At 36.1% G+C, this 18667-nt stretch overlaps 1 protein-coding gene across 1 annotated transcript; it reads right to left on the bottom strand.

The window, feature by feature from the left end:
• Positions 1-12576: 12576 nt before the first annotated feature.
• On the bottom strand, positions 12577-17426 carry LOC132554802 (uncharacterized). The gene is made up of 5 exons (XM_060219113.1): positions 16979-17426; positions 14545-14752; positions 13896-14017; positions 13127-13215; positions 12577-12744 (listed from the first exon to the last, which is right to left on the bottom strand). Exons 1-5 carry the CDS (start codon positions 17424-17426, stop codon positions 12577-12579), a joined length of 1035 nt encoding a protein of 344 aa, XP_060075096.1.
• Between the last annotated feature and the right edge of the window lie 1241 nt (positions 17427-18667).

Here is an 18667-nt window from a genome sequence, read left to right on the forward strand (position 1 = left end):
CTTAATTACCCTTCCAGGTTTATTCTGGGGATCTGTCGCGCCATCAGAAATGGAACATGGAACGTACGTCAGTGTTAAGGAAGTTTCCTAACGAAACGCTGCAGTAACGAATTGGTCAGCATGTTAAATAAAACAAAAATAGTATATAAAAAACAGGTATGAATAGTTGCGGTTAATCTTTCCGGAAATGATCCTGATTTGATTGACGTACATTCACAAAATTTGAACAAAAGATCACGTTTTTACGAATTTTTCACAGATCATTTGTTATAAACATTGTGATCGCATGTTAAGTATGACCATTAGGAACATTACCGCTTAAACTCAAAAGGTCCTGTGCTCATTAGTCAAGGGAAACGTTCCAGTTATAATGGATACATAGTATTATCGCGAGGCTCATGTTTTATGGGATGCAATAAATGTCGAGTAATTGGTTTAATGGTAAGACAGTAGTGACCAGTGGATGTTTACATAGCAATGACCCTCCACATCGTGAGTAACATGATATCTAACCTTACTTCCATTCACCCCACAAAGTAATGTCCTGAAGATTGAGCCCGGATGGATAGTGGACGTTCTAATACAGTCCTACATGTGTATAGATACGTGACACGTTGTGAAATAATTTTACAAGTATCTAATATCTTGTACCACGGTACAAATGGACAGGAGTTATACCTTGTAAAAGTGTACCACGGTACAAATGGACAGGGAGTTATACATTGTAAAAGTGTACCACGGTACAAATGGACAGGAGTTATACATTGTAAAAGTGTACCACGGTACAAATGGACAGGAGTTATACCTTGTAAAAGTGTATCACGGTACAAATGGAAAGGAGTTATACCGTGTAAAAGTGTATCACGGTACAAATGGAAAGGGAGTTATACGTTGTAAAAGTGTACCACGGTACAAATGGAAAGGGAGTTATACCTTGTAAAAGTGTATCACGGTACAAATGGACAGGAGTTATACCTTGTAAAAGTGTACCACGGTACAAATGGGCAGGGAGTTATACCTTGTAAAAGTGTATCACGGTACAAATGGACAGGAGTTATACCTTGTAAAAGTGTACCACGGTACAAATGGACAGGAGTTATACCTTGTAAAAGTGTACCACGGTACAAAAAGGAGATGAAGTATATCACTAAAAGTGTACCAAGATACAACAACGAAAAGAGTAATACCTCGTTAAAGTGAACCACTGTATAACCTCGAATTTAGTAATACCACGTAAATGTGTACCGCGGTACAAAAACTAAATGCGATATACATCGAAAATGTGTACCGTGGTACAAAAACTAAATGCGATATACCTCGAAAATGTGTACCGCGGAACAAAAACTAAATGCGATATACGTCGAAAATGTGTACCGCGGTACAAAAACTAAATGCGATATACCTCGAAAATGTGTACCACAATAAAAAACGAGATGAAGAATACTACTTAAAATTTTTACCACGGTACAAAAAGAAGTGAAACACAAATAATAAACAAATTTGTCTCTGAAAGGTATGAGCGTTAAAATCGTTCTGTCTGTCGATTGATATCTCTTCCCTGATGTCCAAAGCTTCCATACCTTCCACGTGGACTGTACAGGGAAGTCCTTACACCCATCTCCACCGGAAGACTGACACAATCCATTCCCATTGGCCGCATGTCATCAGCAGGGCTGCCATACTTTCTCTGTTTACACCCACATACCATTTGGAATCGCTCATCCCAGTGGTCAGTCAGCTCTATCATTACAATGCTGTGACCAAAGTAGGATATCCGGGCGTCGCGTGATTGGATGATTTCTGGGAAAACTAGTCATTGTCCCAAGTCAATCCGCTTCTAGTTCTGCGCACCTTCCAGTATGGCTGCTCATCTCGTCAGATCTCACAAAGTTAGCATAAGGCCGTTTTTTCGTGCATCTCTGTTTTTCTGTCTTTCATTCTCCAGTGTGTTAGGCTTTTATTTATCTTATGTATTATTTATCTAATTTTCATGGAGGGAGAAGTTTTGTAGCGTGGTAAAGTCTGAGTTGTTATTCCGTGCATGACACATGAAACGAGGACTATCGGGACCATTAGAATATAATAGCGAGGAGCAGCAACAACAGAAAACATCTTTGTCGTCCACAATTCAAATTAACTTCAACTTTTGTTTCCTGGACAGATTTCAATTGCTATCAATAACCTTAGTAGGTAATAATACATTATAAACAACTACACGAGGTGGTTCCGGGTGGCACCGCCAAGGGTTGGGGTAGGGTGGCATCGACATGGAACGGCGCAGGTGTGCACTGACACAGTTTGGGTAGGGTGGCGTCGATACGGGTTAGGCTGACAGCGACAGGGGTTTGGGAAGGGTGGAGGTGGGTCAAAGTTTCACCGGCACGTGATGGGACAAGGTGGCATTGACACGGGTTTGGTCAGGGTGACACCAACATGGGGTGGGGCGAGGTCGCACCGATACCGGATGGGGCAGGGTAGCACCAATACGGGATGGGGTAGGGTGGCATCGATACGGAACGGGGTAGGGTGGCATCGATACGAGCGAAGCAGGGCAGATTGGCACCGACATGTGGTGGGGCAGGTATGCGTTGACACAGGTTGGGGTAAGCTGGCATCGATACGGGACGAGGTAGGGTGGCATCGATTCGGGGCGAGGTAGGGTGGCATCGACTTGAGGCGAAACTGGGGAGGTTGGTACTGACACGGGGTGATGTAGGTCGGCATTGACACGAGGTGGGTCAAGATGTCACCGGTACGGGTTGGGAGAGGATGGCATTGGCACGGGTTGAGTCAGAGTGTCACCGACAAGGGGTGGGGCGGGGTGGCACTGACACCGGATGGGGAAGAGTGGCATTGACACGGGACGGTGCAAAGTGGCATCTACACACAAACTACTGATATCTATATTCACTAGTCACGAAAAAGTCTGATTGAAATATACTCGCTTCTATAGAATCGTTAAAATTCTAGATAGGCATATGTTAAGTTATTAAACTGCCATGATCGTTTTATTCTTGATGCGGAGGTGCATATGCATTGATAAGATCACTAATGTATTGGCAAGAGATAAAATCACTGACATAAAGCACGTTATCCTTGTCCGTGCACGATGCGGCCGAAATCACTGTTTCTTTTCTTAGCCGGCTTGCCTGTCTAAAGATAAAACAACACAAGGATGTACCAGGATATAAACCAGGGCTTTACGCCTCATTTCCTTTTCTGCACACTGTCCGGTATTAATTGATATCCCCACACCAAAACAAATCAAAAGATGTACAGGCACGTGAAATCTCAATAATTCTCATCAGGATCAGGAACGCATACTCAATAACTTTCAATTATACAATGACGTGATACTTCGAAGCAGTAATTAATACTTACCTTAATACTGAAATACCGATATATCATTATTAATAACAAGTTATTTATAGAAACTTTACTTACATGGAGGAGGAGGTATTTACAAAGTATGCGAAAAACTGGAAACAAAATAAAAGAGAAGTTTGAAGGACTATTAGTGCTATTTTCAGTAATATTTTGATCATTTTGGTTACCATTTAACAACTATCCTTATTGATATTGGGAACATTCTTGCAAACCTGCGTCAAGCCTTTTTCTTAACAAAGTTCTACTGTAGCAATCAAAAACATTTTATAAGATGATGATTATTGTGTAAAGGAACAAGATAGAACAAACAAACAAACAAAACAAAACAAAAATAAATATAAGTAGAATTATTTCATTCAGGGACTGTTATAAACTGTTTGTGTGTTTTGTATAATTTTGTATCATATTGCGAATCGGAAAACTTCCAACTTTTACGAAATACGATGATCCATTAGTAGTATACTGTACCATGGATTAAATAGGATTAAAGTTGTGTTCAATAAATCGGTAATCCAAAATCAAATTGTCTTTCTTTGTCAGATAAACCAGTTTTATAATTTATTCAAAATATTCATTACCGCGCCTTATCGTACTAAACATAGATCAATACAGATACTGTTAATATGTAACAACAAATACAACACCTGAGATGTTCCAGTATTCCGAACCCATCTAGACGATAATGTTTCTACAGAATCTGTAAACGTTGAAGGGTATCATGAACTTTTTCGTTTAGACAGTACATTTGCTGTGAGTGAGATTCTTGTTTATTAAAAGTCACGCGTCTTCACGACCTTGAATACAGAGGTGATGAAGTCATATGGTCTCAGACTGATTTACCCGGAAAATTATTAATTTTATCTACTATTTATAGACCCGAAAACTCTATTCATCCTTTTGGAACCATCTACGAGTATATACAGACAAATTTTTTTTAACTATTTCACCAAACTCGATGTTGACTAGTGACCTCAATGTTGACGTGTTAATTTTATTTCCTAGGCACGTTTTGTCCGAACCAGTAAATACATATGGAATTTAATAAATGACCCCACACGTATCGGTCCTACTAGATCCAGTCTTCTGGATCCCATCTTTACAACTGATGCTTTAATTTGTGTCGAAAGTGATGTCATTGGTCCAGATAATACAGTTAGTGATCATGAAGCATATATCTTGCATATCTTTTATTATCAAACCTGTTTATAAAAAAAAGTTTGGTTTTACAAGTGAGCTGACTCCGATAAGTTAAATACCAAGATATTTTAGTTTAAATGGGAAAATACGTTCGCAAATTGTGCTTCTGCAGATGAAGCTTGTGATTTTTTTCATTTTTAAATTTTTTAGCATTCGCCGAAGAGTGAATATCTTCAAAAGAAGTGACAATTCGGCCCAAAGACAAATCCTGGATGTCATCTGAACGTAAAAAGCTGATAAGAATCTGAGATAAATTTTATAAATTATATAGATCCCGTGGTAGACCTTCTGATATTAAGAAATCCCAGTCACAACGTAATAAAGTCAATAATATGAAGAAACTTGCTCGTCTAAAGTTGTATGAAAATATTAATGGTTTCATTGACCAATATTCTACGTCAGATCCCAAGATTTATCAAAAGACTCGTAAAATCCCCAGGTTCATCGGTGTCAATTCCTACTCTGTTACACCCAATGTTTAATGAAATTGTCACAGACGGTGTGGTGAAGGCAAACCTGTTAAATGACTGCCTTTGTTCCATATCTAACATTGATGATACTTCTGTGGAGTTACCTGGAGTTTTTTTTTTAAATTATCTGTAACTGTTTCTGACCAGTGTCCTTGTGAAAATGCTTATCGTGTCTTCTTCGAATGTCCTAATTATCGACACCAGAAGTTAGAGTTGTTTCAAGGTTTGAATATAGACCATGAAATTAACCTATATTGTCTATTATAAGGTATTCTTGGGCTGACAAAGAAAGTTTGATGTTTTTTCGAAGCGTGCACAGATTTATAGACCAGCGGAAGACTTAATTCATAAAAATCAGATTACTTGTACATGGAGAAAGGAGTTATTGCCCTTGGTTGGCACTAGACAGGGAAAAAATCAGCAGAGACAATTCATACAAATTTTAGTGTTTTTTTTCACTAAAATTTCTGGTTGATTTTTGGCAAACCTTTAATATTAGTGCCACTTATCCTAAGGAGAGAAGGAGGGGATGAGTAATCAAGAGGTTTCCAGAGAATTCAGTGTACATTTCTACACTAGGAATTTATATAGAGTCACCCATGAAGAAGTACTAGCAGGCATTGAAGAGGCCCTAGGTAGGGGATGTGTGAAGTGTATACAGCTGACAACAGCAAACTCTGAATGCATTGTAACTTTGTCCAGCAAAGATAAGAAAAGAGACATGATCATCAAGGGAATTAATGTGAGAAATCGATTCTTCCGTGTTTTAGATGTGGAAAAGAATGTAACAAATGTGACAATCAAAGACGCACCATATGAATTAAGTGACCAATTTATTAACACACTAATGTTACAGTTTGGAGAGGTAGTACCCGGGAGTCTAAAGAGGGGAACACTCAAAGACTCTGATATTGAAACTGGAGTTAGGTACATTCAACTACTTAATGCTAAAACAGTGATCCCAAATGAAACAAAATTTGGGAATTATACAGTGAGGATATATGCGGATAATAACAGGACAGAGTGTCGTTTTTGTTCGGGGACAGATCACCCCTTTTTTCGGTGCCCCAATAAACCATCAATACCAAGGCAGTGTCACAGGTGTAAGAGCACTTCTCACCTAGTAAGGGATTGCCCAGAGCCAGACCTGAGAAACAAAGGTCAGCTAGCACCTGGCCACAATGAACTGCAGTCTGAGGAAAATAGCACAAAGGTGAGATCTATTGACAACAGTGACTATCATGAAACAAGTAACGATATCAGGAACTTAGACCTCACACCTATAGATACTCTGCAACAGGAGTCGTCACAAACTCGAAGTATACTAGGAATTACAACTGTGATACTTGGTGCCTCCAACTGTAATCGGTTGGATATATCGGATTCGAACATGAAAATTGTATCCAAATCAGGGGCTACAGTTGGCAAAGTAGAAGAACTTCTACAACTTTGTGAACAGGACCCGTCTATTAACAGTACAGTGGTGGAGGATGTGGTGGTCCATCTTGGAACCAATGATGTTACCAAGAATTCAAGCAATAGCATTGACAATATCACCATTAACTTTACTACAGCAGTGGAGAAAATATGATTTCATTTTCCAAGGTCAAGGATTACACTGTGTAGCATCCTGCCTAAGCGAGGGAAAAGTGTTCAGAGTGACAAAATAAATCATGTGATTACCAGTGTAAATAGTTTTGTGAAAACTCTGTGTAAACGAACAAACCACTACTATATGGAACTTGAAAAGGCTTTACCAACAAAGGTACAATTGTTAGAGCCTGTTATGACCAAAATGACCCTACTGGCATTCACATCAGCCCCCATGGGGCAAGTGTCCTGACCAGGATGATTCTCGACCATGTACAGACTGTGAAACAGACCAAAAAGAGGAGCATTAGTGCAACATCCATGAGTCCCCAAAGTGGAGTCTCAAAACAGGGAAGAGTAGATGATGAATTCTCATAAGAGGGAAGTATCCTACAAACTCTCATATAGTTTTTATATTAGTCTGATGTGACTGATTTAGGGTGTTATCTACTTATGTAAATAGTTCCTAAAAAAAAAAAAAAAAAAATTCTCATCAATGTATCTAAAAATCATTTCTATGAATGTAAATGGGTTGAATAACAATGCAAAACGGAGAAATATTTTTTTCTGGTTAACAACCCAAAAAATGGATATTGCTTTTTTACAAGAAACACACTGTGAGGATAATAAAGTACAATTTAAGTGGGACAAAGAGTGGAATGGAAAAACCTATTGGGCAAATGGTAATTCATCATCACGGGGAGTTGCTATTTTCATAAGGAAAGGGTTAAATATTAAGACTATGGAAAGCCTTACAGATGTGAATGGAAGATTTATTTGTCTAAAGATTAAAATTGAAACTGAAGTTTTCTGGTTGACGAATGTGTACGCACCCAATGAAGAACAGGATAAAATAGACTTTTTCAAAAATATGAGTGAAAAACTTAGTGATGTACCTTTCAGTAATACCAAACATATAGTAGGTGGGGATTTTAATTGCGTACAAAATATAAAATCAGACAGGAAAAATTGCACCTCAATGACTGAGACAGGTCAGGATGAATTGAAAGAGCTGATCAAATCTATAGATGTTGAAGATATTTGGAGACGTAGGCACCCAGGAATTAAATCATACACTTTCAAAAGAGGCAGGAAACAATCCAGAATTGATTATTTTTTAACTAGTAAATCAATAGATTATTTAGTAACATATTCTAATATAGAGTTATGTCCCTTTACTGAGAATGACCATTATGGCTCATCGGTAATAATTTTTAACTTCAGTGAAGTAGAAATAGGAAAAGGATATTGGAAAATGAATTCAGAAATAATTAAATCTGAAATATTCAAAGATTTGTTTAAGAACTTTTGGGAAAAATGGAAAGATAATATAAATGAGTATGAGAGTAAAATTCAATGGTTGGAATTAACTAAAATCAAAGTACAGGAATTAAGTATAATGAGCAGTCATATCATAAATAAACCCAAAAATCATATAAAAAAGTTAGAATCAAAATTAGTAGATATACACAGAAGAAAAGACACAGATAAGGAGTTTGATGAAACAGAATTGTTTAATATCTCAGCAGAAATTCAATCTTATTACAATAGTCTCGCAGAAGCAGTTAGAGTTCGATCAAGAGTGCAATGGTATGAGGAAGGTGAAAGATCTACTAATTACTTTTTTAATTTAGAAAAATCTAGGGCTCAAAATAAACAATGGACTACAGTGAAATGTGAAAACGGTCTCTACAGTTCAGATATAGAAAAAATTCTGGAGGAACAAGTTAAATTTTATCAGAAACTGTTTACTTCAGAGGGATGGAATGAACAGGAAGCAGAGAAGCTTTTAATGAATGTAGATGCAAGATTAACAGAAGCAGAAAAACTAGATTGTGATAAAATTCCTACTGAAGAAGAAATTTTAAAAGTCATTAAAACTCTGAAAAAAAAGTAAGGCACCGCGGAGTGATGGGATAATTTCTGAATTCTATCAACTCTTTTGGCATATGATCAAAAAGCAACTGACTGAAGTAATAGTGGAAATTTTTAATTCTAAAGTTTTGTCTTCTCAGTACAGAGGAATAATTAGATTAATGTATAAGCAAGGGGAGAGGGAAGATATATCAAACTGGCGACCGATCACCCTTCTTAACACTGATTATAAGATTATAGCCAAGTTAATAGCAGAAAGAATAAAACCATTACTACAAAATATTATACATAGCGATCAGAGAGGGTTTATTAAAGGCAGGAATATAGAAGAATCAATACGATTATTAACTGATATTGTCGATTACACAGATATGGAGCAGAAGGGAGGTATTATTATCTTCTTAGATCAACAAAAAGCGTTTGATAGAGTGGAATGGGGTTGGTTAGAAAAATGTCTAGAGAAGTTCAATTTTGGAAAATCAATGAGAGAATATATAAATATGACCTATAAATTTTCAAAAAGTTGTATTCTAACAAATGGACACTTGTCTAAATTCTTCAAAATATCTCGTTCAGTAAAACAAGGGTGCCCTTTAGCACCAATATTATATATTATTCAGGCAGAGGCAATGGCATGTTCAATAAGGAAAGATAATAATATAACTGGAATCGATCTACCAATAGTCAATGATGTAAAGTTACAAACTAAAATTAGCATGTTCGCGGACGACTCTCAACTATTTTTAAGTAAAGAAAATTGCATTAAATATCTTTTTAAAGTACTTGAATGCTACGAGAAAGCTTCAGGCGCACGTATCAATAAGAAGAAAACAAAAGGTATGTATATTGGTAGTTGGAAGCAACGACCTCCAAACTACATGGAGATATCATGGGTGACAGACAACATTAAAGTTCTAGGAATTTATATGGGGTACAATATAGATAAAAAACGGGTATGGGAAAATAAAATAAAAAAAATAGAAAGCATAATTAAAACATGGAGACCAAGACATTTGACACTAGAAGGAAAAACCCTTATAATTAAGTCACTGTTGTGTTCACAGTTGACATATGAATTAGCACAAAACACAATACCAAATGAATATAAGCGTAGAATAAATATATTAATCTATGAATTTCTGTGGGGAAGTAAAATAAACAAAGTTTCAAAAGAAGCTGTTTATCTAGAAAAGAAAGATGGAGGCTTGAACATGGTAGACCTAGATGTCATTATTGCAATAAACAGAATTAAATTAATATACCGTCTTATTCACTGTGATATCCAATCTTGGAACATAATTGGGAAAAATATGTTGCAAAAATATGATGCAGTATATCATGCAAATTATTTTTTATGCAGATGTAGTAACATTAAGAATTTAGAAATTAGCAAAATCTCAGAAATATATTTAGAAGGGCTGTTCTATTGGCAAAAGTTGCTGAGAACCACTTCTATTTCCACTTCAGATGATGTACTCAACCAGAACTTATTTGGAAACCACAATCTACTATTTAAAAACAGTCCTATATTTTATAAAGGGTGGGCAAGTAGTGGGATTACCAAGGTTCAAGATATTTGGGATACGGAACAGCATGACTTTATTACATCAGGAGAATTACTTAGAAAATTAAGATTAAAGAATAATTGGATATCAGAGTATACAACTATAAGAAAAGCCTTCTCTTTGGAATGGAAAAATATGCTACAAAATAACAATGGAAACAATAGAGCTAAATTCAAAATTACAGAAGATTTATATTTCATTTATGGTAAAAATTTGCTGGCACTAAATAAACTATTTAATAAAGCTATTAAAAATGTATTGTTTCAAACAGCAAATCAGATAAAATCTATTCAGAAATGGGATACAGACTACAATCTAGAGTGGAAAGCAGTTTGGCATTCATTAAACAGCAGTAGACTAGAAAAAAAAAGTAAAAGATTTTCAGTGGAGAAGTATACACAGAATTATAACCACTGAACACAAATTGAAAGAAATGAAGAAATCAAATGGTCTTTGTAATTTTTGTAAGGAAGAACAAGAAACACAACAACATCTTTTTAGTGAGTGCAGATTGAGTGAAGAGGTATGGCTACAAATTGAAAGGTTATTGAATGAGTGTCTCTTTAATGTTTCAGTAGATTATCAGTATATTGTTTTTACTGATAAAGAAAGGATTTTTGGTATATCAGAATATCCAGAGAACATCAACAAACTCTGTAACATTGTAATTTTTCATTCTAAGTGGTTAATCTGGAAGGCCAGAAATTCAAAGAAATTTGAAAATGAAATACAAAATCCACTATCTCTAATTGGTAAGATAAGAAATGAGTTGAGAGACAGAATAGATATGATAATAAGGACAAATAGAGAAGATTTCAGATTCTATCAGTTGTTACATGCATTAAAAATACAGTTATAAATGTTTGTCAACTATGTTATATCCTAGGTGCTGATTCTGTTTCAGAGCAAATTAAATGTGTTTTTACACATGTGCCCTGATGTAATGATATATGAAAATATATATATATATATAAATCATATTTCTGTACCAGGTACTGAAATATTATGTGTAATAGGTATTATGATAAAGACAAGTGTTGTGAATGGGAAATACAAATATCTGTAATACATTGTACTGTATGAATTGCTAATGGAAATAAAAATTAGAGAGAAAGAAAAAGATTACTTGTACATTTGTGAATTTATTTGATCTCTCTCTCTCTCACCCTCTCTCGCTCCATCTCTTTCTATCTCTCTCTCGTTCATTCCTTACCCTTTCCCTCCCCCCCCCCTCCCTTCTCTCTCTCCTTTGTCTTCTTGTCTTTAATTGTATTAAGTTCACTAAATATCTTACCTAGCAAGGCTAATATTTATTATATGTATCAAAGGAGAGGGCCTAAGTAATGTTGTACAAACTTGTAGCCAATCCTATTGTCTTTCTCTTCACTTCACTTAACATCGAAGTAGTTATCTCCCTTCTCTTATGTACTGGATGACTTTGAAACAATTGCTAGGTGAATACGACATGTAAACTTGTTATCCTGATCACCCTCATTTCGTCATTAACTCACAAGAAATTATAAATTCCTTGTCATAAGGCATCATATGTACAAAATATATATATACACAGCTCACGATAACTCGCTATAAATAGATATATATAAATACCAACACAGCTCGCTATAAATTAAAAATATATACATATACAGCTCACAATAAATAGAGAATACATGGTCAGTTTCTCAAAATACAAGCTGTATTTTGGCGAGGGCGAAGAAAGGAAAAAGTGGCGAGTCACATTTGTCTTTCTGTCCCGAGCAAAATTTATCTTGCAACATTGGAAATCAATGACATGACAATACTTGTTATCGCTATTTTGAGAAGAACAAGAATATTTTTTTTTCAAATTTCATAAGTAGATATCCCTTATTCACTTGTTGTGTATTAACTATTTTTAGACATGTCTGAATATCAAAATGGCTGAGAGGTGGCTTTCTCCGATTTTGATTGTGGAAGCTGGTGTCACTATTTCTTCGGAATTACTGAGTGGATCTTTTGTTGTGTCCTTTTGTCTGTTATTGTTATTTCTTGAGAAACTCCCGACGGATCTTTCTCTGATTTCATATACGAGTTCCCATTGGTCCCTAGTTGCACCATACAGAAAAAAAAAGTTTGCAATCGCTATTTTTGAAGGAAATACTCGATGGGTCATTTTTGATTTTGATATAGGTTCCTCTTGCATTGTTATATTTTGTGACTGGTCTGAAAAATACTACGACCGATCGGCGGCCATCTTGGATTTTAACGGCAAGATATCGTTATTGTTATTTTTTTTTTAGAGAAGAGGACAAAAAAGGAAGAAAAAGAAGGGAGAATATCCAACTTCTGACGACCAAGGATCAAACAATGAATGGTTGGCGCCAAGATCTTCCTGGAATATCTTGCCTACCTTCACAGTATTGTCTCCGACAGCAATTTTAGAATATGATACGAACGCAACTTCTCATTTATTTTATTAACAACAAAATAATTGCAAACATTTACAGAGTTACTCAACGAGAACAATCTTCTTCGAGGCTTTGGCTGCTTTCAATATTTCTGGACGTAGAAGGGTCATCATTCTCCGCCTGTGCGCTAGACTTTGATTTTGAAGCAAGTTCTCGCGTCCGTCTCCGCTGAGCACCACTTCGCCTCCGTTTGTTTTTCTTGATATTCTCGATCTAAAACCAAACAAGATACTGTAATTGGCTCAGGTTTAGGCCAGATGTCATCTAATTCAGAATTCGATCTTTTCTGTCTTATTCTTTGAATGATATACCATACTGCAACCCGTATTGTTATTTTATAAGGGGTTAGTACCCAAAATTTTGATAATATTTTGAAAAAGCTTGAGAAAAGGTCAGTTCTGAAAATATTCCTTACAATCGATCCGATTTCAAATATTAGCCGTTCTTAGAATATGCCTTGGATTTCTAGTAGTAAATTTTCATTAAAAAATAAGTCGAGGATGTTTCGTGTAACGAACGGTAATTGGTAGACCTATAACCTTAATTAACGTACATGATCAAATGTTACGGACATATATCATCCACCCTTACTAACCTCGGACACCAGAGAATCACGTGATAGAGTCATCCGCTCGAGTTCTAGTCTTGCTCGACACAATAAGATATTCACCTGCTCATACTGGTCTGAAAATAATAATAACATACAAAAAGTGTTCATTTTGTTCTATTTATAGAAGTGACCTATATTAACTGAAGAAGGAATAACATAAATTTTGTATTGTGAACAATACAAACAAGCTGTAAATTATTGGCTGTCTGAATAAGGGGGGGGGGGGGGGTTAGCCTTATTACTTTAAACAGAATAGATCACTAGCTATCTAAATAAGGGGTAACCTTTCACCCAAGGAAGTGTTAGATCAAACTGGGATAGAATCCTTGCATTCTTACAGAGGCAGGATATTTCTTTTAAAAATGCTCTCTGTCTCCTGTTGGGTCCAGGCCCTCCCACATCAAGAGAGTAGAGATCAAACCAAACTGATTCGTCTTCACCCTAGGATTCTTCGGTGGAATCCTGTAATTTCTACTGAAGACGAATTTTAAAGAATTTGCCAACTGTCCCCTAATAGACCGTTCCCCAGATCCCAGGGGACCCATACCGACAAATTTGACCAAAACAAGCCGAGTCGCTCAGGAGTAGGAGGGACGTCGAACTATGGGATAAGCTCACGTGTCCTTTGGACAGGGAGATCTAAAAACTGCATACACACCAGGTTCGGTCCATAGCAGACGCACAACGGCAGGTCCCAGTGGTATCTATCTTTAAAGATATTGTGTCGGTTGTAATACACATTGGGATAATTTACCTTTCCACGTAATAAGACTCCTGTAGGCATCTATCCGATCTCTCTGCATGCTATCCCACTGGTACAAGTAATAGTCGTGAATTACTCGTGCCTTAGACTCAACTTCCGAGTTGATAAGATGTCTGAAAGAAAAAGTTTAAATCATGAAGGATGATGGGGTGTTTTCAGGTAGAGGGGAGGGGTTCCAAACGTATCTATTAATTTAATTTAAAACAAAACAGATACGCAATTAATAGAATAATCCCATCCAAAGGTCGCCTATCAGGTATATATAGATCATTAAGTTTAACTCGGTGATTTCCGGTTCGATAAATGCCCGCACCTTAAACGGATCAGGACTGCCTTGATTAAATATTAATGCTTAGAAGAGAAGTCTTTGTAAGCGCCAGTTAAAATGCCATAAACAATAACTACACCGGAACGTTTTGAACTCGTTATACCCACTAGATAGTCTGTACTAAATGAAACTGAATCATTGCTAGGGCTGCACTATAAGATTTAACCATTGTAAAGCACGAACTTTGGTAATAAGGTGGAAAAGTATTTCCTTGAACAGAGAGCAGTATTGCATGCTTATGTCAAAGACATGCGCAACCTATCACATTTTGTCGAAGGCAAATGTTTCAGCCTCAACCCTCGCATTCCTTACCGGAACTCCTTCAGGGGAATCGTCAAAACCGGTATTGTTGATTGTTCGGAATTGTCTGCTGTCAAATATTCTTCCGCCATTTTTCTTCTTTTTTCCTTCTTGTTCCATTTTCCCTTCTTGTCCTTTTTTGTTTTCTTCTCGAAGCGACTTTCCTCGAGTGCTTGCAAGAGGGATTCCGGATTTGTTACGTGTCCATCGTAAGGATCCACTGAGATACGAAACAAACATGACACATTTGTCATCATCAGAAATAGAAATTCGTTTTTAAAAAAAAAAAAAAAAAATCCCGCATGCGGTAACTATTTTTTTTAAAAAAAACTTCGCATTAAAAATATTTCAGAATTATCTTGTTGTCATCATTATGTCAAATTAAAATATGACACCATAGGTGTTTTTCATATTTGGTATTCTCAGAGGGTAGTGGATTAATGAGACGAACGGCAATAGAACAATATAATTGCCATGATATGACACTACCAAAAATAGAATCATTTATTTTGCAACAAAATATATTACTACTGCGAAACAAAACAAATGGTATTTACAAGAAATTATGGCAATTTTTGTCAATGTTTGTCTTTTATCACCTCTATCATATTTATCTAAAAACGAAAAAATATATTTTAAATTATAAAACAAAATGAATTACGGGAAATTAAGGAAAACATTGCTGAACTGAATGTTTTCATTAAAAAAGCGACTCAAATTAAAAGTAAGTGAACTTTTATGAAATTAAGAAAAATATTTAAGATTGTGTCAGTTATTTTAATAAAAGAACTAAAAACTGTTGAAATGCATTGCTAACTCAGCATGCCTGCCGCGCCCTATATTTATAACGTTAGACACGCGCGCTGCTTACATGTAACTAAAACATTATATGAAAGTAATGAAGGTATCTATTTGTGAGATATAAAGAAAAAATTGAGTTTTAAACATTCATTGGATTTTTTTTTTCAATCGTCTTTAAAAAGTGCTCCAATTTGGGTAGCGCCATGTTACATCCTGGTCTGTGTATGGGCTGATATGATGACTAGGAACATGTTAGTCACATGTGCTGGTTAACCAGAGTCTCTCATGTGTGACGTCATTAGGCGTACACAAACCGGATTAGGTCTAGCATTTATTGATGTTTACTAAATTGCGAATTCGGTTCTGTTCGATTACGTAATCGATTGGGAACGTCAGCATACATAACAGATAACATTGCTGAAACCAACCATCACCAGTTAATATGAGAATACAGCGACATTTGCACAACTTCCTGTTTTTTTTTCAGTAAATGTGTAATATTTTAGAGGTACATGTATGTATAAAAATTTGCTCAAATTGCTTTAAAGTATGAATAATTTTCATTTAAAACGGTCTATTTATAGATTGAGTGGTCAGATTTTTTTTTATATAAAGCTGTATACATGTATTCTGTAACATACATGTACTATATACACTGGAAAACAAATCGGCTTCATTTACAAGATGGAAAGCATAAGCTCGTGACGTTTGATCAAATTTCTTTGTTTGATTTTATTTATTTATTTATTTATTTATTTATTGAAGCATTCGAGGTCGAGAAATCGTCATGTTTTATTCCTCAAGGTAGCAACTTTGACGAACAATTAAAAGTAATATATACCGCATATCCGTGCTGTGTTTTCTGATAATTAACATTTGGGCAAAAATCGATGAACCTACCAATTTGAATTTACCGGCAGGCAAAATACATTTTCCCTTTCATAATTGGTCACATCTAGGTTAAATTAGGCCCGGTTGCTCAAAGGTTAGTTAGCGTTAGCCAGCAGTTAGTGAAAAAATTCAATTATTGCCAGTGAAAATATAGAAGCAGTCAAGGCCAAATTAACAATCACAATGTATTGATTCGACCTGCCTCAACAATTCTACAACTGTGATAAAGATATGTGATTTTAAAGCTATCCTTCTTTTCTCACTGTTGATAGGAGTGTGAAGTAAAGCTATTATGCTATATCAAACATCAAAATCAAAATTAAAAAAAAAAAAACAAAAAACAACAAAACAAAAAATGAAATAATAATAAAATGTATGTCCCATGATCATGGTAGAACGATTCCTATGAAAAGGGTAAGCAGGGATGTTCAGATCCAAAGTTTAAGCTTAGGGTCGGTTGACATGGAAACAATTCCCGAAAAAAAAACAGTTTTTTTTCTTTGATTTTCCTTCTTTTTACTGACTTTAGAATAATTGAATTCCATAAAAAGCACATTTATTTGCTTCAAACCTACCATCTATTGTTATACAATGTACACTTTATTTACGTCTCGCTGAGATTAAATTATTCTATTGGAAATAGTGTACGAGCAGAATAGTACCAATGATAGAAAATACAGGGAAAATAAGGTTGCTCAAAGGGTATAAAAGGTTTATTGAAGAGGCCTAAACAAATAAGATAATGTGAACTCACTGATTCCGTAATTGTCTTTCTCGTCCATAGCAGCAGAAAGGCAGATTCTGCCAATATAATTCTCCAATAGGCTTTCGTCTACTTCCGTTCTCTTTTCCCCGCGTTGCAGATATTGGTCAGGATCGACCTTGGTTTCATTGTCTTCATAAGGTACAAGTGGTTCTTTCCTGATACCACCACTACTCAGCATGTCATCCACACCGGGATAACGTAAAAGTTTCTCCCGGCATTTCATTGGCTCCTTAAAACGAACTCTTGGTACTTTTTCTCCGAAACGAAATGTATTCGAGTCTCCCATATCAATATCTAATGGTGGTTTTGACCGAGCCTTCATTCTGCCGATGTCGTACAGAATGCAAGGCAGAGTTGAACTTGTTATTCCACGCGACGTCATGGTTGTGATGACGTCACGGAGCAGATCTTCAGAATGTCGCGAAATTGCATGCATGACGTTCCCCCCAATAAAGGCGCTAATACTTCATGACCGTCTACACTTTTCTTTTGTTTTTCTTTTATTTCATTTTCGTACAAAGCATTATTTCATATTTTCAAGGATTTCGCGAGGTTCACAGAATAAATGTATTTCTTTTTTAGGAAAATAAGCATATTTCATCGCTCGCATAGGCAATTCTGATTTCTTTTTTGGCATAAATTACTTGAGGTGCATGGGGGACTTAAAATTTGAGAATGAACATAAAAGTATGTGCATTGGTAGAATTTAGTGCAGGAGAGGTGTGAGAACGGCTTGGGTCGGTTGGACTTTGAAGACGTCAACAGAAGCGCTATCAAAATAGTGTGCGTAAAGGAATGGCGCCAGTTGTAAAAACAGCAATGAGACAGTGAACAATTTTTATAGAAGACTACAAGGCGTCTTTTAGACGACGTCCATCTAGGAGTGGCCAATGAAGATTTTCTATCATTCCTGATACACTGCTTGTGTTATGGTAGTTATTGAATACATATCTAGCGTCACGTCGTTAAACCATTTCAATTTTGTTTGTGCAGTACCCAACTCAAGTTTACTCAAATGATTGGTTGGCTTCGTCAACTGGTGATTGAAACATTATGATTTCTCCTAAGAAAGTCACGGGCTTTGCTGCCATTCGATTGTCACAGTTGATGTTTCACCTTAAGTTCGACTGAAGTGCCACCCCCCAGGTACTTGGCGGATGAGACCTTCCATCATATGGTCATGTAGACTAGTTATATTTGATATGATTTCTAGTTATCGGGATAGAAAACCATTAGCTAATCTGCTTCCCACCTGTCAGTAACTTCAAAGTCTAATAGAAGTTTATCACAGTCTGCAGCAGTTTAGAATTCGCGATAGATAATGTCATCGTCAGCAATCATTTTGGAAGTTATCCGGTAATGCATAGGACCGACCCGAGCACCCTTTTAACATCTATCGGGAGAGACACCCATACTTCGGACAGTACTGAAGTTAAGGATGTTAGACTGGATGCCATAACATTCCGTTATGTATACTTGGTAGAAGACGGAGATTGTCTTTATTGAACGCCTATGTAAAATCTATTATAATGAGGTCAATTTGTTTGTATTGTGTATTCGTCGAGATTCGCATGATCACGATTTGTGGAATTCATGCTGTAGATCATAGAGGATGTTATTTGACCCAAGGTGTTGCATTACACTGCTGGAAATTATATATTCCACGAGCTTTCAGTA

This window comes from Ylistrum balloti, unplaced genomic scaffold, assembly GCF_031769215.1.
Source record: "Ylistrum balloti isolate Yb309-2 unplaced genomic scaffold, AGI_CSIRO_Ybal_v1 Utg370444, whole genome shotgun sequence".
NCBI classification, from domain to species: domain Eukaryota; kingdom Metazoa; phylum Mollusca; class Bivalvia; order Pectinida; family Pectinidae; genus Ylistrum; species Ylistrum balloti.

Coding starts and splice junctions, on each gene's coding strand:
- LOC132554802 (XM_060219113.1), bottom strand. CDS start 17,426: ATGCATGCAATTTCGCGACATTCTGAAGATCTGCTCCGTGACGTCATC. Junction 14,018..14,544: donor ATTCCCCTGAAGGAGTTCCG/GTAAGGAATGCG, acceptor TTTTTCTTTCAG/ACATCTTATCAACTCGGAAG. Junction 13,216..13,895: donor GAGTCTTATTACGTGGAAAG/GTAAATTATCCC, acceptor TATTATTTTCAG/ACCAGTATGAGCAGGTGAAT.